We start from the raw sequence: 22,353 nt of genomic DNA on the forward strand, positions 1-22,353 counted from the left end.
ATCATATAATTATATTATATAATATAATAATATATAATAATATATATATAAATATATATATATTTATTTATTAATTATTTTGATTTTTTGAAACAGGGTTTCTTTGTTTTAGCTCTGGCTATCATGGATCTTACTCTGTAGACCAGGTTGGCCTTGAATTCACAGAGCCACCTGCCTCCCAGTACTGGGATTAAAGTTGTGTGCTATCACCACTTGGCTAAGTGACTGCTATTTTAAAGGCAGTGTAGACTTGTACATGACACAACTTGTTTCCTATTTTGCAGAGTATTGGCTTCCCTTAACCTTCCAGCAGCAATTGAAGATGTGTCTGGAGACACTGTACCTCAGTCTATACTTACCAAGTCTACATCTGTAGTTGAACAGGGAGGCATCCAGACTGTCGACCAGCTGATAAAAGAGCTACCTGAGTTACTACAAAGAAATAGAGAAATATTAGAGGAGGTATGTTTGAAAAGACTGGCTTTTCAAGTAGAAACTGTTCTTGTGGTGTCTAGTAGGATTAGGACTCATGGCTTTCTGGGGTAATATTCAGTGCCTGGTTGAGATCAGCTGCAGGAAGAATTCCACTGAGTGACAATGAGCCATTCTTAGGGGAAAATAAATGCATATTAGCTAAATTAGTCATATGGCCAATAACTGGTGCATACTAGTAAACTGCGGGAATCAAACTGTTCAGGTATAACACTTCATGATGAGTCATTTCCTTTGTGTATGAACATTAGGTTCTGTATTAGATAGCAGATTTTTGTTTTTGTTCATGCTTTTGCTTCTGCTATCCAAGCTGGCCTGTAGTCAAGGATGACTTTGAACTTTGGATCCTCCTGCTTGTACCTCCTGAGTTCTGTAGTTATAAGCATACACCCTCACACGCAGTTTATGCAGTGCTTGGGGACTGAACACAGGGCTTTGTGCATGCCGGGTAAGCTCTTTACCAACTGTGCTGCAGCCCCAGACCTGGACTTCAGGCTTCTTAGGAAACATGGAATCACACTTCTGAGTTAAGATCTTAGGGGCTGTGATACATTTCTTAAACTAAGAAGCGAGAATATTGTAGTATCAGGTTTTATACATGCTCTCGTGCACATACCATGTCCTTGTACCCCATGGCCCATTCACATTGTTATGTTGTGCTTACTGTTGAATGAGGTTTGACTGTGAATTCACGGTCCCTGTATCCTATGGATGCTTTGAGCTCTGGGTTTAAAGTGAATTCTTCTAGGTAGGAGGAAGCTTTTTTAAGCTATTAGAAAGGCATTACACACCTGGCAACTCTTACACTCAGTGTTTTCCTTTTGTGGTTATTTTTCTTTCTTTCTTGTTTGAAATAATTTCATGTAATTTTGGCTGGCCTGGGAGTAGTTGAGAGTGACCTTGAACCTGAACTCACTGCCACCCACTCCCCAACTCCTCCCAAGGGCTAGAAGTACAGGTATGCATTCACCAGTCCCAGTTTATGACATTGAACAGAGGTCTTTGTGCAAGCTAGGCAAACATTTTCCAACTCAGTTAGTTTTCTTTTTTTTTTGTTTTTAGAATTTTAAAAATGTATTCTTTGACTGTTTCATACATGTATGTAATCTATCCAACCCCAACTCTGGCACCTCTCCAACCTCTCAGACCATTCCCATACTTACCCCTCCTACCTTCACATTCTCTTGCTCTCCCCAACCCCCAATCCAGTAAATCCAGTTAGTGCTGCTATCATGTGTACGAATGCTATCCATGTAGGCAACCCACAAGATCCCACACCACAGAAGGAAAATACTGCCTCCCCCCAGCAGCCACCAGTTGCTAGTTAGGGGGCGGAGCCTTGTGAGCTCCTGTCGTAGTCACTGTTCTGTTGCTGTGAAGAAACACTGTGACTAGGGCAAAGCCTTTAGTTGGGAGCTTGCTTCTACTTTCTGAGGGTTAGCTCATCATCAGTGTGGTGAGGAACATGGTGTCACTCATAGTGCTGAGGCAGAGCCAAGAGCTCTGTCCTGATCCAGAGAAAGCTGACTGAGGTCTAGTGTGGGTTTTTCACACCTCAGACCCCTGTGCCACACTTCCAACAACAAGGCCACACTGCTGAATCCTTCTAAAATAGTGCCACTCTTTGATGACTAAGCATTCAGATGTGTAAGCCTTAAGGGGCCATCCTTGTTCATACTACCCAGCCCCTCTCCCATCCATGTTGGAATGTTGACTTTGACTTCTAATCCTCCTGCTTCCATTCCCTGTATGCTGAATTACTGGCATGTGACACTATTCTTGTTTGCTTGTTTTGTGGGTTTTTTTGGAGACGGTTTCTCTGAGTAGCCCTGTTCTGGAGCTTACTCTGTAGACCAGGCTGGCCTTGAACTCAGAGATCCACCTACTTCTGCCTCCTGAGTGCTGGGATTAAAGGTTTGTGACACCACCACCATGCCCACTGTACCTGTTTTTATGTTTTTATGTGGTGCTAGAGACTGAAGCCATGGCTGTGTGCATGCTACGCAAACACTGTACCCATTGAGTACCCTGTTTTCTTTTACTGAGAAAGATACTAGCTAGCTACCCTTACTCTGACTGTGACACACACACACACACACACACACACACACACACTGTGTGTGTGTGTGTGTGTGTGTATATATTTTTTTCCCCCCAGTACCTTACACCTGTTAGGCAAGCTTTCCACTATTACTGAGCTACCTCCCCAGATCAAGTTTTTGTCATGTTGTAACTCACATTTCTGCAACAAGAATGTACGACTTTTTGTACTAAACTGATATGGTAGCTTATAACTATAATGTTAGCATTTAGAAGGCAGGAAGATCACAAATCCAAGGCCAGTGTGGGTATATATTGAGACCATTTCCAACAAAACAAGATCTACATAGCAGGCAATTAGTGGTATTGAAATTTTTCCACCTTGTTAGTTATCTTCTTTATTGGGTATGATCATTAAAACAGTAACAGGCCTGGTGGCTTATACCTATAATTCCAACACTCAGGGAAATGGCAGCAGAAGGATTGTAGTAGGTTTGAGGCCAGCCTGCTCTAGATAGCAAGTTCTGGGCTAGCTATCTATGTAGCAAGACACTCATAAAACCAAACCATATGAGTAACCCTCTCAGGCCTCATAAACAACAATAAAAATATTTGAGGTTTCTTTTTTTTAATGCTAACAATGCTGACTCAATGATTTTTGCTTCCATAGTCACTAAGATTGTTGGATGAAGAAGAAGCAACTGATAATGACTTAAGAGCAAAATTCAAGGAGCGCTGGCAAAGGACTCCATCCAATGACTTGTACAAGCCTTTAAGAGCAGGTAACCATGGCACAGAAGACCTGTATGCAAGGAAGTTGCCATTTATTCACATATTTTTAAAAATTAGACTTAGTTGTAAACTCATTTTTTACTTAGCTGTGTATGAATAATGAAAACCCAGGCACTTCTTGTTAACAGAAATAAAACAGTAATGACGCTCATCTCAGTTCACTGTGATGGGTAAAGCTAAGCTGACCCTACAAGCTTCAAGGTTTCCCAAGCCCCATGTGTATTTTAAAGACACGCGTGAAGTGATATGTATGGTCTGGTAACTCCTTTATGACTTCCTAGTGAGTCCTAGGTGATTAAAAATGAGCCTTAACAGCTGCTTTGAAATAAATTATACCTTTTAAGAATTTGATTATTAAGATTTGTGCTTACAATAAATAATACCTTCATTTTAGCTAGAGATTTTATTTCTGTTAGATATATCTGAAAATGGTTCTTTTTTTCTTTGAAGTGAGAGCATCCCTTGAGAGGAGTACTTTTTCAGTGAGTTATACCCTATTTTGGCATGAATGATTCCTTTCTGTATTTATGAGTTCTAGAAAGAAACTAGACAAATGTCAGTTTTCTTTTACTTGGGCAGATGTTAACCAAGTGGCTACAAATTACTGTTCCCTAGCTTCATAAGTAATTTTGTTTTTTTCCTAAATCCCAACTGCACAGGTGGATAGAAGTTGAGGTCTATTGCCTAGTGAATTAGGGCCTACAGAAGGGAAGGAAGATCAAGCTGAGGACCAGAGCTTTAAAAGTCTAGTCAGTCCCATCAGCCTGCTGAGTTCTGGAAACTCTTTTCCCCAGAGGGAGCCAAATTCAGAGCCGTTCTCGATAAAGCTGTGCAAGCGGATGGACAAGTGAAGGAGCGCTACCAGTCCCACCGAGACACCATTGCACTTCTGTGTAAGCCGGAGCCGGAGCTCAATGCCGCCATCCCCTCTGCTAACCCAGCAAAGACCATGCAGGGCAGCGAGGTGAGAAGGGAGAACTTGATATGGGTGCTCCTGTGTTTATGGGACTCTGTTCAAGTTGCTTTGTAGAGACCTGCCAGGGTCTTATTGTCAACTCAAACAAAGCTGAAAGGGACTTGAGGTGTAGCTTCATGGTAGACGTTTTGCTTAGCTTGTACGAGGCTTTGGGTTTGATTCCAAGTACTACACATTCTTGTAGACAAACACACAAACACATAAACACATATAGAAGTAAATTAGGGTTGTTATATCAAAACTAGTATTCTATACATTGAGTGATAATGGAGTTATTGATTAACATCCTGTTGGAAGTTTCATTTGTTGAGTTACTTTTGTGAGCTGGTACTTCATAGGCTAACAGTGTTTAACTCAGAGTTTGTAAAAGAGGGAGGCTTGGAGAGGACAGAAACTTCCCTTGGGGTGAAGCAGTCGGGGAGTCTTCCAACCATGATTCCTTTGTTCCTTATGGGTTTCTTCTGGCTCCTGTCATATTCCACATGAGGCTGGTAGGAAGGGAAATTTGCAAGGTGTGCATGTTAGTAGATGGATAGCATCAGGATGATATTTCTAATGATGGCAGGAAAGAGAAAACCACAGAGCCTCTTGTTAAGGAAGTCTTACAGCAGAGAGAAAATGCAGGCAGAATGTGGTGGTGGCTGCTGTAAGGAAGGTTGTATTACATTAGGATGGATGCTCCCTGCTGCCTAGGAAATCAGTCCAGCCAAGCAAGAAACACCCAGCATATTGAAAAGGTACATTTCCAGGCATAATAGATTTCTCTTTGTATAGAATAATTTTATATATTCTAGCAAGACTTACTGTGTGAGATACTGTGTTAAGTACTTTGTAAAATTAGCGAATGAATATAGCCTTTATCTATCTCAACTTGTTGTCCAGTGTGGAACATTAGTCATGTACAAACATGACAGTGATTGGTTACAAGTTTATAATCTCAGCAGGAAGAGCATAAGGGGTTGCTGTTGGGATTTAGACAGTAGTGTGGGTCACCAGTTTGGAAGTCTTCTGCCCAGCCGTTGCCTGATCAACTTTTATTGACAAGGCTGAGAATAACTGATAAGCATTGTGTATAGAAACTTGAGACAGGAGATTCATGAAATAAACATTACAGGATTGAAACAAGGTACGAGGGCAGAAAAATCAGCATTTGATAACACAAGGATAGTTTTTACACAGTGTGCAAAAACCTGCCTACACATCTCATCTCTCATAGTATGTCACGATATGTCTCACACTATATCCCTCTGTCTACACACCTTCACTTGCAACTGTTCACTGCGATGAGTCATTGACCTGGCTTGAGATTTCTGGCTTCTGTGACACCGTCAATATTGGATCCTAACCGGGCGTCTTCCCTGTTGTTGTCTTGTGTCATGGAGATGCTGCAGCTTTGGATCAGCAGGACTGGCTCTTTAAAGCATCCCAACTGTTTGCAGATGGAATAGATTTTGGACTGACCACTCACAACAGGCTGCTCCTCTCTAGTCTTGTGTCTCCACTTCCATCTCCATAATGGTCAAGTGTGGCCTGTGCCTGCCTCTCCTCTGGGATCCCCTGGGATGCTGGGGTGCCATCATCATGCTGCTCAGGGAAGGCAGGACACAATCGGAGTATAGGGGGTCCTAGCCCGAGTTTTCCTGGTTGTGAAACAGCAGGGGTTGGGACAAATATTGTGGTTCTCATTTTCCTGTGTACCCAGATACCATTGAGAATGGTAGTTCCTAGCCTTCTGTATACCTTGGCGCTGCTGGGGACCATGAGTTGGGCACGATGGTCCACAGGCCCCCACTTCCTCTATGCATCAGGCAGGAAGGGGATGGCTGATCCCAGGATGGGGCAAATTCTGGTCTGTTCAAGTGAGTGCTGAAAATACAGAGGGGCTGGAAGAGAGTCCTTTCCTGGGAAATTTAGGCTTAACTCTTTATGACAAGGCCCCCTGCCCTCTTCTCTGTAGTGATCATTGATGAAGGAGATGTCCTTGCTTGTCCAAAATGTTTTATTATGGAGGATGTGAATGCATGTCTTACTCAGGATGAACCAAGGATTAAATACCTTTTGCAGAAAGGGATGCCCAGGAAGGGAAGCTTATTGGATAAACATGTGGGACCTATTTAGATACCTCATTAGCATGAAGACCTAGGTTTTTATGCTACGTGATAGGTTATCATGGTCCTCTCTGTGGGGTATTGTGGTTATGTGTTCCAGGACAGGTAGACCATGGCCAGGAGCTGGTTCTAATACTTGCCGTTCTCAATTATAAAAATGCCTGTGCTTTTTAAGCCTGCTTCAACCTTCCCAGGTCTTCTGTCTGGTGCCATGGTCTGCTTGCCTCACACTCAGCCTGCTCCACTTCTTTCTCTCCCATCTGTTCACGTACTTTGACACTGTGGTGGCTCCCTCTGAAGGCTGGCCACATGTCTGGTAGGCCCCTAGGTGACATCTTCAGTCCTTGCTGTGTGGTGTGGCAGCAAGCAGGAATCTGTAGCCCACCTGTGCAGTGCTCTGGAGGGCAGGTCTGTCTTCCTTCTGTGCTGTACTGTCTCAATTTGATTGGTTTTTATGAGTCCTAGGCATAAAAAAGCTTTGGTCACAAAGCCAGGCATCAGGCTCAGATAAACAAAGGACTCTGTCCCTGACTGATATAAAAACACCATCAAGGTGTCTCTTTACTCATTGTTAGGGGTATTAAATCTATTTTCATTAAAAACAAAAAAAAAGCAAAAACTAACCAACCAAACAAACAAACCAAAAAACCAAAAACCAAACACCTAGCCATTTGAAATAGTTTGATAAAGTTTTGTGACATATACTTTTTCCAGAAGCCAAAGCTTCTTGGTTCTATGCTGTGGCAAGATCCTCCTTCCCAGTCTGTTAACTTCATCCTACCCAAGGAGTTTTTTACATTTGTGTTTTCTTTAAGGACTTTCTATCCTACCATGCCTTTTCCTTGACTCAGATCCCAGCTGTTCCTCCATCAGTCTGTTGTCTGCTTGTCAAGTGAAGGTAGTCGCTAACTGGAGCGGTAATTAACATAGTTAACTCAATAACCCAGAAAGCTGTCCCACATTTGATGGAATAGTAACTGCTGGCAGCGTGATTTAATAAAGTAATTTAGGTAGTTGCATTTAAAAGCTGATTATAAACAGATTTATTAGTAATGACAAACTTACACCTATAATATCAGCACTCGGAGGCTTAGCTGGAGGGTAGAGAGTTCAAGGCCATCCTTGAATCCATTATTTAGGCATTTTGTTGTTGTTGTATACTGGGCATTCATCTATGTAGGCAGTTAAATCCATTTTTTCTCATTATCTACTTTCTTAAAATTAGGGCAGTATCATGCAGTCTGAACTATAGTTAAGCTAGTGTAGTTGCCCATTAATTACCAGGATAGACTAGAGGTCCCTGTGACACAAGGGAGCTAGCTGTCTTGGTCTGTATGTGGTATTCACACAATCATAAATCAGTTGTTTAAAATGATATATTTTTCAGAGACTTAGAACCATGACATTTTGAAATAGCACAAGACTTGCTAAGTGTAGGAACTTGGTCACTATTTCCATGGTTAAAAAGTGATGTTCGTGAAAATCAGGAGGTAGGCAGGCTTTAGCTGTAAATAGAGGTGGTTTTACACTCTTTCTTAGAAACCCTAGGCCTCTTCGTGCATTCTTCACTGCTTGTGTGCAGTTCCTCACTGGGGAGGAACCTGTGTCCAAGTGTGGCTCACTAGTGGGGGTGATTCTCACCATCATTTAGGCCTGCTAAATAGGTGAGAGGATCTAAGTTTAAGTTTCTGTGCTGTGTCTGAGGCACACAGTTTGTCTTCAGACAGTGGAGCTCCAGCTGTGGGTTCTAGCTTGTTTGCCCTTCTGCAGATATCCTTTTTCTACACTTTGATTTCTGATGAGATGTGGGAACTGGGATCAGGAGAGAGTGAGAGAGGCAGAATCATGAACCCGAGGAAGCAGATTCCAGAGACCATCATCGAGGTGCAGATCTCCTGTATTGCACAGCAGCAAGCATTTTTATATAGCCTTTGGACCAATGGGGAATCTACATGAGCTCTGGAGTAGCCAACCATCCCAGTGGCACTGTGGCTGTCAGCACATGCAATTGTCCTGTTTTGGGCCCATTCTGAGGTTCCACTAGTTTGCTAGGATCCTCTATTTTGTGTCACTCAGTATGCCAGCGGACATGGGCAGGTATTCTGTGGGGAGGCCTTCCTCATTGTCCACTGGGCCCCATCCGCAGTGAGACCTGAGGATGGTACCACTTGTCCTTTTCTCCTTCTTTCATTCTGATTTTTTTTTGCTAGTCATACAGTTTATACAGAGATTTAAAATAAACTTAGTCCGTTATCAATTTAAATGTGCTAATAGAAAATTAAGTAACATTATTTTATGGTCGATGCGTGAAAGCACATGTTCACATATGCATGAACAAACATTTGTGGTCAGAGATTGCCACTGAATGTCTTCCTCTATCATTTCTCCTCATTTTTTGAAACAGGATCTTCCAGTACATCTGGAGTTTGATGTTGTTTGGCTTGTCAAACTCATAAGTCAGGCTCATAAGTCCCTGTGTTCCTTTTCCTGTTCCTCTTCACTTCCTCTACTGCTGGGGTCGGGAGGGTGGAGAGTGATTATAGCCTGTGCTACTGCTGCTAGCCTTTTTTTTTTTTTTTTATAAACAAAACAAATCAAACCACGGGTACTGGGGATCCAAGCTCAGGACCTAGTGTTTACCCACTGAGCCATCTCCCCAGCCCGCTCACTGTATAGATTTTCTGACATTTTAATCTTATAATTTTTGCCACATAAAATTATGGCATATAATTAAAGAGGTAAGTTTAAATTCATTAAATAAATAATATAAATAAAAAAATAAATATAAATAAATAAGTCCTGATCTGTTTCTCATTGCTTTTTTTAATCTGTCTGAGTGCTTAGATTTCGAAGCCTCTGTGTAGTTCAAAATGTATGCAAGGTTTGTAGTTATACCACATAGCTCAGGTGCCAGACTGCAGAGTGGGCTCTGTCGGCCCTGTGCTGGGGATTGCAAATCTTGAATTCTGTTGAACACCTCATAAGGGACACTGTGGTCTTTGCAGTGGTCCTAAAAAGGACTATTTTCATCTCCCAATGGACCTTTCCAGGGACTCACCTGCCCTGGTCACACAGTAACAGTTCATCATGCTGACTGCTGGTACCCAGTGCTGAAGTACTGTTTTCTTCCCGACCCCTTCCCATTTCCCTTCTCCTTCTTGCCCTTCTTGCCCTTCTTGCTCTTCTTGCTCTTCTTGCCCTTCTTCTCCTCTCGCTGCTCTTTTTGAGACAAGCTCTCTCTGTGTAGCCTTTACTGGCCTGGAACTTATTCTGTAGTTCAGGTTAGCCTGAACTCAACAGTTATCTACCTGCCTCTGCCTCCCAATGCTTGGATTTGAGTAACACCAAACTAGTTTAAAATATTTTCTTTGCAGTAACTGTTTGATAGGCTCATTTATTTTCAGCAGTTTTGTGTTTTGAGTATAGAAATAAATGTTTAGAACCCTGTCCTCAGGGATTGCATTCCTCAGCCTGAACTTTGTTCCCAGGGATGCTGTAACATTGACCATGTATGTGTTTTTTATTTAGGTTGTGAATGTCTTAAAATCCTTATTATCAAATCTTGATGAAATAAAGAAGGAAAGAGAGGGTCTTGAGAATGACCTGAAGTCAGTGAATTTTGACATGACAAGCAAGTTTTTGACAGCACTGGCCCAAGATGGCGTGATAAATGAGGAGGCTCTTTCTGTCACTGAGCTGGATCGGATCTATGGTGGTCTAACAAGCAAAGTTCAAGAGTCTCTGAAGAAACAGGAGGGACTTCTAAAAAATATACAGGTAAATTTATTTTCTAATAGAAGATGTACGCCAGCCTATGACCATTGAAAAATGTAAAAATGAAGAATTCACAGAGTAGAACATGGTATATCTGTAGAGTTTATAATAATAATAATAATAATAATAATAATAATAATAATAAAGGGTTTTTTTCAGCCCAGGCTGGCTTAGAACTCACAGTCACTAGGTGGGACAGGTGGGTCTCAAACTTGCTATCTTTGTGTATCTTCCTCCCAAGTGCTGGGGTTCAAAGCAGTGTGCACTCTCAATGACCAAGCATCTCTAGGGTAGGTTGTACTCACCTGGTGTGTGTGAGGCCCTAGGTTCAGTTCCCTGTACTAGAAACAAAGCTACTTCTCTGACTAGGGTGCTGCATACTGGTTAGAAGGCCTTGTTTCTTTAGACAAGTGTTTTCCAAATCATTTGTAGTATTTTTTTTTTTCTTGCTATGTGTAGGGAAGAGTCAAAATTAGTTGGAATCATCAGTGCTTATAGAATTATCTGGCTAATACATAATAAGACATTAGCTATGCATTTACACATTAATAGTTTGTACTAACAGGACTTGAGACTTTGCCTTTTTGTAGTGAGTGTGCAGAATTCTATAGTGCTATAAAGTGTTCTAAAGTAAACAACTTTTATCTGGGTGTTTTTTGTGTTATAGAATGATAGATGTTGGTAACTTATGGATTATGTTTTCTTATCTATTGGATTTGTAATATTTTACTTAAGAAAAAAGTCAAAGCAGTGTACCGGCATAAAACAAATTCCAGCTATTTCTTGTAGATTTGCATATCAGCAATCATGATTTCCTAACTGGAAAAGAGGTTGGTACACTTGTTGTCATAGTTTCCTTCTTTGAGATGGCGGCTTTGAGAGGCTGTTGGGATTAAAGGCATGTGCCACTATACCCATTCCTGTTACAAATATTTTGATTGGCTATCAGGATGGCTCAGGGGATAAAGGTGCATGTCACCAATCCTGATGGCCTGAGTTGAATCCTTGGGACCCATGTTGTGGAAGGAGAGAACCAGCTCTTGATATTTGTGCTCTGACTTCCCAATGTGTACTGTGGTATATGCATACCTGCACACATACATGTGTATTCAGTAAATAATAAATGAAAAATTAAAAATATTTCAAGCTGAATTAAATTTATAAATAATTATACATTTTGTTTGTTTGTTTGTTTGTGTGTTTACAAAGGTCTCACACCAGGAATTCTCCAAAATGAAGCAGTCTAACAATGAGGCTAACTTAAGAGAAGAAGTTCTGAAGAACCTAGCAACTGCGTATGACAACTTTGTTGAGCTTGTAGCTAACTTGAAGGAGGGCACAAAGGTATGTGTGAGCGCGGGGGAGGCTGGGCGATGAGTACAGACGGGAAAGGAGCGTGGGTGCTGCGCTGTTTCCAAGTGATCAAGCTTCGTGCTTTCGATTGGGTTTTAGTGCCTTTTGCTTCGGTTGCGCTTGTAGAGGGAGAACTCTTAGTGGAGGCAGCAGCATCTTAGTAGAACTTTATAGAGAAGAATAAACTTTATAGAGAAGGGGCTAGCGTATTGCAGGTAGCAGGAATCGGAGCTATCAGAAGTCAGTGACAAGATCTTAAGGGATAGTTGGGACTGATATGTGTGTGGTGGGGGAGACACATGGCTTTGCTCCTGTGTTCTGCTGGTGTGGTGAGGACACACTTGGGATCTGCCTGAGTATCAAAGATAGGTTCTAAGTGCTTTCTTTGCTTTGTCCTTTTAAAGAGTTTAGAGAAAGGCTTTTTTATATTTCTGATTATTTTGCTTTTGAGACAAGTGATTTGTAAATTTTTTAGATGCAGAGTTCCTTTTGTCACTTAGTACAGTCGCCTTGGATGAGATGCAGTGTTTAGCCTCAGTAGTCCTTGGAATAGACAGCACTGTGGAGCTTTAGGGTGTGACAGTGTGGTGCCATTCACTGGGGCTCAGTGCTTTGTTCCAGCAGATGACCTGAGGGATTCTCTGAGAGCTTTGGACATTACCCTTGGTCATGCCTGCATTGAAGTTAGTGCACAGGTTTTATGCAGCATGAGGATGGCTTCAGAGTCATCACTTAGTAGCTGGTTTTTGTCTCAGGATTGGGAACATGTTCACAGTTATAAAACTTTTAACTTACTGTCTTTTAATGTTTAGTGTCAGTATTCTGCAAACATCGCCTCATTCGTTTTATTTTCCTTATCAATGTTAGGACATAGTTAGTACTAAGCTACTCAATTGATTGTATGAATGCTTCTCGTGAATGATTTCAGCTTCTAGTTTCAACAGCATTGATAAATTATTGTTAGACTATATTTTTCCCTAGATTAAAATTGCTTTTTACTTATTATTTGTATTTGTTCTTTGCTTATAGTTTTACAATGAGCTGACTGAAATCCTGGTCAGATTCCAGAACAAATGCAGTGACATAGTGTTTGCACGGAAGACAGAAAGAGATGAGCTCTTGAAGTGAGTTTGCTTTGTGTCCAGATGGTACTCAGAGCTGTGTGCTTGTGTTTGGTGAGCTGGGTGATGCTGATGCAGCAGTTACTCTCCTCCTCTGAGTGTCTCACAGAGTCATAGGGCATTTTCATCTGGAATGAAAGAACAAAAAAGGAGCAAAAACTCAGGCTGAGGAAGTACAGTGGGGTACAGAGGGGAAAGGCTGAGGTGTATTAACCTCCGGAAGATGAACAATTCAGAAGATAGCACAGACCCTTCTTCAGGAGTCACCATTAAAGCGGAGCCTGTAATAGAGAACTGACACAGCAAGTAACCCAGAGAAAGTTGAGCCACATTCAAACAGACACTGTGTTTGTGATGTTAATAACAGGACAGGATTTAAGAACTGTTGACTAACACCTTAAGGGAGAGCGATTCATACCTGGTACTAGACTCCAGAACACTATCCCCTGTGTAGAGAAACCTCAAGCCTACATACATACACGTACACCTATGCTCACTTTCTCTCTCTCTCTGTCTCATATACATAACATACACACACACACACACACACACACATATATGTCCATATATATATACACGTGTGTGTGTATATATATGCAAATGCACATATATGTACATATACTCACATGTATATATATACACACATATACATGTATCTATATATGTATGCACTCACATATACATCTCCATATATCTATATATATTTCAAAAACTTATAAAATTGTATGTTTCAGGATGGCTCTTTCAAATATCCCTAGTGTTTGGTTATCCCTCCCCTAACCCTTCCTTCACCTCATTCTCCCTTCTTTTGCCCTCCCTCCCATCTCCCTCTCTCTTCTCCTTTCCTTTGTCATGTCACCTATGTTCCGTTATTCATACCTCCCTTCAGATCTTTCTTCTTTCTCCCCTCAGTGGCCCCTTTCTAGTTTCCTGCCTTGTACAGGTATTCCACGTGAACACACAAATCTAAAGTGAGTGAGAGTATTTGACATTGGTCTTTCTGGATCTGGGTGACCTCCATCTGTTTAATTAATTATCCAATTACGACCATTTGCCTTCAGATTTCCTAATTTCACTGTTAATTGAAATGTTTTAATTAAAGGCAGAACATTTGAAAGAATTGAATGTTTTTTGCATTTACTTCAGTTTCTTTTCACTGGTGATTTCAAACCCTAGTGTCAGTGGTGATTGCTGGGCAGAGCAGCTGTGGCAGTTTCCTTTCCGAGTTATACATTATTGAGCTGTGATCTCATAGCTTCTGATTTATATCATTAGTAAGGCGTAGGAAATTCTCATTTGCCCATGACTGTGATTACTGCTGGAGTTTATTAAGGGGGGTCTTACGTTAAGCCTTTATGTATATATTTTAGATCTTTCAAAGTCTGACCTTTAGAATATTATTATTGACTAAAAACTCCCCGTTTGTAAGAAGTGTTTACTTACATTAAGTGCTTATATCGATGTCTTTCATTGAAGAATATACCTCTAATGTCTTTTCACCTGGGGCCCCTTTTGAGAGTGAGGGTGTGTGTGGCAGGGGAAGGGGTGGCTATGATAAGGGTCTCTTTGGCTTCAGGGACTGCTGGTCCTACTGTAGCAGTTGATTGTGCCCCAAGAAGCTGATGGTCACCATGTCTCACTGAGTGTAGATCTTGGGGTTTAGTCAGACTTTTGAAGTTAATTCCAATTTACTGAACAGACTTTGGATTTTAAGAGACTATGAATCTGTCTCTTAATATTTCTGTATTTTGATATCTTTTCAGTAATGTATCTTTTTGTGAATTTACCCTAGTGACAAAGTGCCTCAGTAACAGAGTACCCAAGTGACAGAGTACCTCAGTGACAGAGTACCCTAGTGACAGTGTGCCCTAGTGACAGATTACCTACTTATAGATTACTCTAGTGACATTGTTATGTTATCTTTGAACATAAAATAGTTCAGTGACACTTGTCTTTAAATAATAGGTTACGAATTGTTCTAGGAATTTACATAATGATCTACATAATTAGCTCCCATCTTTGTTTTATTCCTTTGTTGTTTGTTTCAGAGAGACTTTCTGCTACATAGCCAGGGCTACCCCCAGACTCTGCTCTTTCTGCCTCTATCTCCCTGGTTCTGGGATTTATTTTGTTTGAACACTGTCATATCATGATTAAAATGTTAGCCAGGTGACTGATTGGGGTGTGGTTTTTTTGTTTTGTAATTACCTCTTATTAGACAAGAAGCAGTCTTCTAAGAAGGCTGTTTGCCTAGTTAATACATTCTGTATTTGAGTTGTAACTAAGATGTCTGAAAAAAATCTACCCTCTTTGCTAGTTTTTCGAAATAACCTTGTTTTACTGCAGGAATAAAGACTTACTTTCTAGGCAAGACTAAAAACACATTCTAGAATACTGTCATTATTTGGGGGCACTTTTTACATCATGTGTGAAGAAAAACAAACAAAAATGACCTAGGTATTTTTTCATGGTGTCAGTCTAACCCCTGTCTTTCCCAAGGGACCTGCAGCAGAGCATCGCCAGAGAGCCTAGTGCTCCTTCCATCCCTCCCCCAGCATATCAGTCCTCTCCAGCAGGGGGACATGCAACAGCCCCTCCAACTCCAGCCCCAAGAACCATGCCGGTGAGTAGGCCCATCTTCTGCAGCTGGTCAGCTCTGAAGGCTGCAGTGAGGAAACTGGTGGTCCCCACCTCTGACCAGGCCCAGCCTCCTGATTCCTGCAGTGTGCAAACACAGCAGTACTCATGAATTCTCTGAGTGAAACAACAGTGTTAGAATGAGCTTTCTCTCACAAATGAATGACGTGATGGAGACAGATGTTCAACCATATCCTCAGAAATGGCTAAACAGACCTAGAGCATGGGGTGCAGACTCTGAGACACCTGGAACACGGGAGGGAGTTGTAGATGAGAATAAACACTTCATTATGGTTTTTGTGGCATGAACCTTGATTTGAATTTGGTTCATTAAAGTAGCCATAGGAACCCTTTCTTTTAGGTGACTAGGGAATCTTGGATCTGACTGAGTATTCGCTAGTCCTAGGGAACAGCTTGATTGTTTTGGTGACATGCTAAGGGTTGCTGTCTGGAGTGCTGTCGCCATGAAGCTAGCAGCTTCAGATGGTTCTACGGAAGCATAGGAGATAAAGTAGTGTTAACAATCACTGGATTCCACTGCTACACATGCTACTAAATTGTGAAAAGAATTTGGGGCCTGACAGAAGGTCCAGTAATGTGTCTGACTGTTGGTGGAGGCAGCATGTGACTAGGCATCAGCAGCAGGAAGAATGGTGCCTCTTCAGAGTTAGAGAGAGAGCCTTCTTCTCAGCTGCATTCTAGCGTAGTAAGCTGGTATTAGGAGTGGCAGGTAAAGGAGTGTTTGGTGAATATTCACACTCCCATCTGTGCCTTGTTGGTCTAGTTCGCTGCTCTTTGAGACCCATACTTCACATTCTGTCACTGCTTGTCTCTTTCAGCCTGCTAAGCCCCAGCCTCCGGCCCGGCCTCCACCCCCTGTGCTTCCTGCAAACCGAGTTCCTCCTGCTGCTGCTGCGGCTGCCCCTGCAGGGGTGGGGACTGCTTCAGCAGCGCCATCACAGACCCCTGGCTCTGCTCCCCCTCCACAGGCTCAGGGACCACCGTACCCTACTTATCCAGGATATCCCGGGTAAGGCAGTGGCACCCTGTGTCACCAAGGATTGATTTCTAGCTGTGATTAGTCTTTAATGGCAGGTTTGTCCCTTTTCTCAACACAGGTCTCATGAATTAGCCATGTTGTCAACTTATCCAGATCATGTTATAGTTACTTGTTTGAGTAGCTGAATAGCTATTTACTAGGTGTCTAGGATATATATTTTTATTTTTTGCATCTTGAATTTATATAAATATATCTCTTCTGTTTGAAATTCAGTATATGTTGCATGGCTGCCCTTATTTATGTGAAGCAAAGACAGTAAGGCCTTGTTTATATACTGATGCTTGGAAATCTCAGTATCTAAGAAACCGATGACTAGAAACTTAGTTATGGGATGCATTTGAAGGTGAGCCTTGTTCAGGGGATCAGGGGATCATTCATTCGTTCATCTGTCCATCCATCCATCCATCCATCCATCCATCCATCCATCCATGGTTCTGTCCTGGAAGAGCAACCAGTTCTGCTATGCCATCTCTCTAGTGCCATAGGAACATGTGTAGAGAACTAGGTTGCCTCACTAAAACCAACTGTCTCTATTTTTATTTGTCCTTTAGTAGTTGGATTCAACATTATTATTTTCTGGGTGGTATTAAAAGTGTGATGATATTCTTTTTAATTAATTATAAGAATGCTTTTTCTCTGTGTATCTTGAAACAAGATCTTTGCCTCACTCCCTTTCCCCAGAAGAATGAAAGTAGAGGAAAGAGGCTCTTGTTAATAACTGACGTTAAAGCAGTGACTGTGTCGCGCTCTGTAGGGTCTGGTTTACCAACCCAGTGTTTTGTTTTCTTCTCACCATTAGGTATTGCCAAATGCCCATGCCCATGGGCTACAACCCCTACGCGTATGGCCAGTATAATATGCCGTACCCACCGGTGTATCACCAGAGCCCTGGACAGGCTCCATACCCAGGACCCCAGCAGCCTGCCTACCCCTTCCCTCAGCCCCCGCAACAGTCCTACTATCCACAGCAGTAACACTGCCATGTACTGCTGGTCCAGATCAGAGCGACAGGACAGCAGCTGCCACCAGCTCTAAGCCACGCTCTGGCCACTCAAGAGTATCTTGCTCTACTGATTGCTGTGGATGATTTCTGTCTGTGGCTAAAAGCCGAAGGCTGGGCCTCACCTCCACATTTGATCACACTCGTGAGATTCTGCTGCTCTTGCAGCATAAATGCTAGCTATAATAGCATTTGAAAAAAATTACAGTTCCATAAAACGCTGAAAATGAGAAATTAAACCTGCAAGTGAAACATTTGAAATTAGCTTACTTTATAAGATGCGGTTGGGACAAAGCTGGTTTAAGTACTGATATGTAAGGAAAAAGTTTTCTTTCTCTTTTGGTTTATTGATTTAGTTTAATTTCTATTATGATATTTTGCATAATCAAGGCATTGTAAATCTTATAATTTAAAAATAAATGACTTATGAACAGTTGTCATTGTTATGTTTTGTCATTGATTCTCACTGCTGTCTAATTCCTTTCTGGTATTGGCCTCTCCTTTTGTATGTTCACAGCTCCATGTACTGTGTTGAAATGCATGAGCAGTCAGATGAGCAGTCAGGCGAGGGCCGTCTGCGGGGCCCAAGCCCAGCCCCAGCTTATCTCTCAGATGCTGGGCAGTCAGCTCATTTTGACATTTGTTTTTAAAAGTCCTTTAATGTGGAAGATACACGTAATTGTTACCAAAGATTCTTCAAATAAATACGTTTAAAAAGTATGTATTAATGTTTTATTGTTAGATTTTCCAAGAAAATGATGCAAATTCTGGTAATAATTCGTTTCCCTTACCCATAATCTGGTTAAAATGAGTAGTTTTAGCCATACAGTCTCATCTGATGTGGTAGAATCTGGAGAAAGTTCCCTGTGCCTTTCTAGTCCTCAGTTCCATCTATTATCCTGTAATGTCTACTGCACAGTGTATTTGAACAGATCTTAACCCTTCTTTTAAAGCTTCTTATTTTTTATTTTTTGTGGCTCCTGAAGAACTGAGGTTATTTTGTAATCCAGGGAGAATACAGGACAATTGTTGGGACATGTGCCTAGTCTGGAATACGCCCAGTTGCTGTGCAAGCCCCGTGACAATGAGGAGATGCATCCTGGACCAGGAAGCGGTGCAGGCAGGAGCTGTCCAAGGTCTCTGCGGCCCTGCCTGTGTGAGGTTCTTTTCCGACACGAGGTGTATAAACAGATTTCTAATCTGTGTTTTCTAAGTTGAATGCTGACGTTGTCTTGCCTTATCATCTCATTTAAGTGATATGGTCACCCAGTCTGCTGTTACTCTCGTTGACAATTCAGGCTGAAATTTCAAATGTAAGACTGAAGATAACGATTGTAAAAGGGAGTAAATTGGTTTTAATGTGTGTATTTTAAAGCACCTCACTCTGTTGTTGTATGTGGAAAACACAGATGTGCTAATTCAGTATAAATGACTGATTGCTTGGAATATGGACATTGGCTTAAAGTCCGATAGCTAAACCTTTTCAGAGCGTAACAAATGTCTCATTGGTCAGCTTCAGTGCTCTAGATCATCCAGTGTATGAGACAGGTTTATTTGAGTCCTCTGTAAATGGTATTTGAATTTTATATTCTCCCGAGTATCTTATAAGACATCCCCTGAGTTAGAGAATTCCCAGACTGCTAGTCTATTCCTTACTAATGCAAAACAACCACCAAAAGAAACAAATAGAAAAAAGAAAAAGAAAAAAATGGCCTGAATATTCTCTTGGGGAAAGGGGTTGGAGGTCTAAAGGGAAGGGCAAATGTATCAGAGAGCCAAAGGGGGGAGGGGTCAGGCCAGCAGCCATTTCCTCAGTGCCCTGTGCTATGCCTGCAGGGTCACAGAGGACAGGCAGTGTGGGAAGGCAGCCCCTTCCAGTTGCCCCTCAGCTCAGCTCCTGAGGGAAGCCTCTTGCCAGGTGTCTCATCCTTTAAGTTGCTCAGGATGTTCTTCAGGTTTCGGGCTAGGTGCCATTAACCCGCAGTGCTAGCTTTGCCTTCCTAAGCCTGTCCAGTTTGACTGGTAGAGAGCCTCCTTATGTGCCTACTGTCCTTCCTAGGAAACTAGATGGTGGCCCTCACCTGGATGGGTTTGTCAGCACATCCTAACCTATGCTCGGTTTGCTATGCTCTTCAGAACGCACTGCAGAAGTTACTATGTATGATGGCCGTTTACTTGGAGGTAGAGGGTTCCACTCTGTCTCGAGTATGTTATCCCGTGTTTATAATCAGACTTTCTGCTACCTTCTTAAATGAAGGTACCTGCCCCCAGGCCATTTATGTTGGCTCTCTAAGCCTCTTATGAAATGGGTTGATTACCCACAAACTACTGAAGCTTTGCTGAGACACCCATCCGAAGAGGGGGAAAGCCATCTGACTTTGACTTCCTGTCCCAGAGATGGATGGCTTGACTACTCAGTACGGTGTCAGTCTCTGAGCTGGAGAACTGTTTCTGTTTCTTGGTCCTTTTCTTGATTGAGAAAAGCAGTCATGTCACACCGCACAGCAGCCAGCCTCTGAGACCCCCCGAGTCTACACTCTGGCATCCTTGCAATTATGTCCCCCAGTATAAGTGTGCCTGTGGCAGTTCTATCCCTACCTCTGTCCCAGCCAGCTACCTTTCTAGTCAACACAGATTAGTGCTTTTTTTTTTTTCCCCCAATTGAGATTTACAGTTTGTAAGCGTTCCTTTGTATATATTTCCTAATTTCATGAACAGGATAAAATAGTAAAGAGGCCTGAGTTTGCTAGTGGGAGTTTTTACGTCAGTGATGAGCGTGTCTTGAAGCCTTGCTACAGCCCTGTGGCCTGCCATCTCTAAGACTTGTGCAGCTAGTTGACTCACAGTGTAGAAATGGGCACAAGCTGGACAAAACCTCTACAGGAAGAGAGAAAATTACTGGTTTAAGTATAGACTTTAGAACTAAATGGAAGAGCAAAGAAGGAAAATTATATTTTTAACAAAAGAGAATATTCAGGCTTTATTTCTGGTATGAAATTTATATTTTTTAGAAAATGTATCCTATATTATCACACCGGAGATTTTAGATTCCTTTCTGGTTAAAAACATTGCTGGTAGTTGGATTATATTTTTATTGTATTCATTTATTTCTCTTAGGGGGAAATTGTAAAGAAACAAAAAGATTCCGGATGAATGTATCCTAGAAATAAAAGTTGAAAGATTCTTACTTCTGTGGAGTATGAATTCTTATTTAAAGTGTTTCTTCTTGAGCTTCAGTGGCCACAACTGCCTTGACAAGCGCTGGGTTGGGACTAGTGTGTGAGACTGCAAAAGGATGCGTGTTAGCTTTCAGTAGCTGTCCAGCTCATGGTTTAATTGTTATGGGCAAACTGTGGTTCTCATTAATTAGCAATTTGGCTACAGCGCTTTTAGACATGCATTTTCTTCTAGAGACATTTTTTTGGTCTAATTTTTGGAACAAGTCAACATGATTATTACAGTATTCATTTCATTGGAGAAGGGGTGATAACTTGTGTTCCTCTTTTCTCCCCTCTATATTAATGCATGTTGGCTATAAGAATAATGCATGTAATTATGGCATTATATATATGTCACGGGCTTGGATCATTACCCCCTTAACCCTCCTTTGTGTCTACTCCAGGAACAATGTTCGGGGTCAAATTATCACCTCCTTTCTCCCTTCCACTTTTGTGTCCTTTTTTTTTTTTAAATTAGATTTTACATATGAGAGATAACATGAATATTTATCTTATTTCTATCTTATTTTGCTTGACGTAATCTCCAGGATCATTTTCCTGTGACACAGTATTCTTTTTGGCAGAATAAAACTGTTGATCTGTTGATAAGCCTCATACTGACTCCGTGATCTAGCCATTGTGAAAGATGCCACAGTCAGCGTGGGTTCAGGCACTCCTTCCAGTGCTTAGGTCTCTTGCCCATATACCCGGGAATGGGATGGAGGCGCCAGATGGTGGCTCTATTTTTAGTTTCTCGAGTTCCTTTTTCACAGTACTCGGGCATTTACAGAAAGTTGAGCAGAAAGTACAGGGAGTTTCCATGCCCCTCCACCCAGCTTCTATTAACATTTTACAGGAGCGTGCTTCATTGACTATGAACGAATCAGTACTCAGGTTAACTAAAGTCCATAGTTCATATTAGGGCCCATTTCTGTCCTGAAAGATAATTTTGCCAAAAGCATATGTATCCATCATTACAGCTTCATATAGAATAGAGTTACGATCTCCCAAGTCCCTGTGTGTCGGCTACTGCCCCTTCCTCCTTAACTCCTGGTGAACATCTGTCTTCACACTGTTTCTCTACTGTTGCCTTTTCCAGAAGGTTAGAATTCAGAGTTGGAGTCACACAGTCTGTATGAGCCTTTCCAGGCTGATTGGTTTGTGTCTGTTTCCTGCATGCCTTTTCATGGCTCAGCAGCAGTGTGTGGATTTGCCGGGACATATCACAGCCCAGGTATCTACTCTCTTGATGGACCTTGAGTGCTTTTAATTCTTGAAACACAGGAGGAAATGCTCTTGTACAAGTATGTGCGACTATACAGTTCCAGTGTTACCTGGGTGAAAGTCTCACTGCAACTTCTGGATAGACCAGAGACTGCTTTGGAAGAAACTGTCATTTTCCAAAGTCTCTTTAGTATTTTGTATCCCACCAGCAATATGTAATAGTTCCTATTCTCCCCATTATTGTCAATATTTATGTGATCTGTTTTCTGGGTGTTAGTCATTGGAATATGTGTGTGGTGCTACGCCATTGCTTTGAATTCATAATTCACTGAAGATGCTAGTCTTCTCGATGATTTTATGTGTGTGAGTGTTTTGCCTGCAAGTCTGTATGTGCACTACATGTGTGTGCCCATTGTCCATGGAGGCCAGAAGAGAACATCGGATCTGGAACTGGAGTTAAAGATGCAGTGAGCCATTGTGTGGGCCCTGGGGATTAAATTCAGGTCCTGTGCAAGAGTGGCCGGTGCTTTTAACTGCAGAGGCAGCTATCTGAACTGA

At 41.7% G+C, this 22,353-nt stretch overlaps 1 protein-coding gene and 1 pseudogene across 1 annotated transcript in view; one reads left to right on the forward strand and one right to left on the reverse strand.

Moving 5' to 3' along the window:
* The window catches only part of Pdcd6ip (programmed cell death 6 interacting protein), a 52,393-nt gene extending 31,852 nt beyond the window's left edge, over positions 1–20,541 (forward strand). The window contains exons 10-18 of the mRNA XM_028767248.1: positions 285–462; positions 3,203–3,314; positions 4,119–4,288; positions 9,937–10,185; positions 11,392–11,526; positions 12,565–12,659; positions 15,156–15,279; positions 16,133–16,323; positions 17,153–20,541. Coding sequence (XP_028623081.1) covers positions 285–462; positions 3,203–3,314; positions 4,119–4,288; positions 9,937–10,185; positions 11,392–11,526; positions 12,565–12,659; positions 15,156–15,279; positions 16,133–16,323; positions 17,153–17,327 — 1,429 coding nt within the window. The 3' untranslated portion in view covers positions 17,328–20,541. The remainder of the gene's footprint in view (positions 1–284; positions 463–3,202; positions 3,315–4,118; positions 4,289–9,936; positions 10,186–11,391; positions 11,527–12,564; positions 12,660–15,155; positions 15,280–16,132; positions 16,324–17,152) is intronic.
* LOC114621206 lies at positions 6,861–6,988 on the reverse strand (annotated as a pseudogene).
* Positions 20,542–22,353: the final 1,812 nt, after the last annotated feature.

This window comes from Grammomys surdaster, unplaced genomic scaffold, assembly GCF_004785775.1.
Source record: "Grammomys surdaster isolate TR1022 unplaced genomic scaffold, NIH_TR_1.0 172, whole genome shotgun sequence".
Taxonomy (NCBI): Eukaryota; Metazoa; Chordata; class Mammalia; order Rodentia; family Muridae; genus Grammomys; species Grammomys surdaster.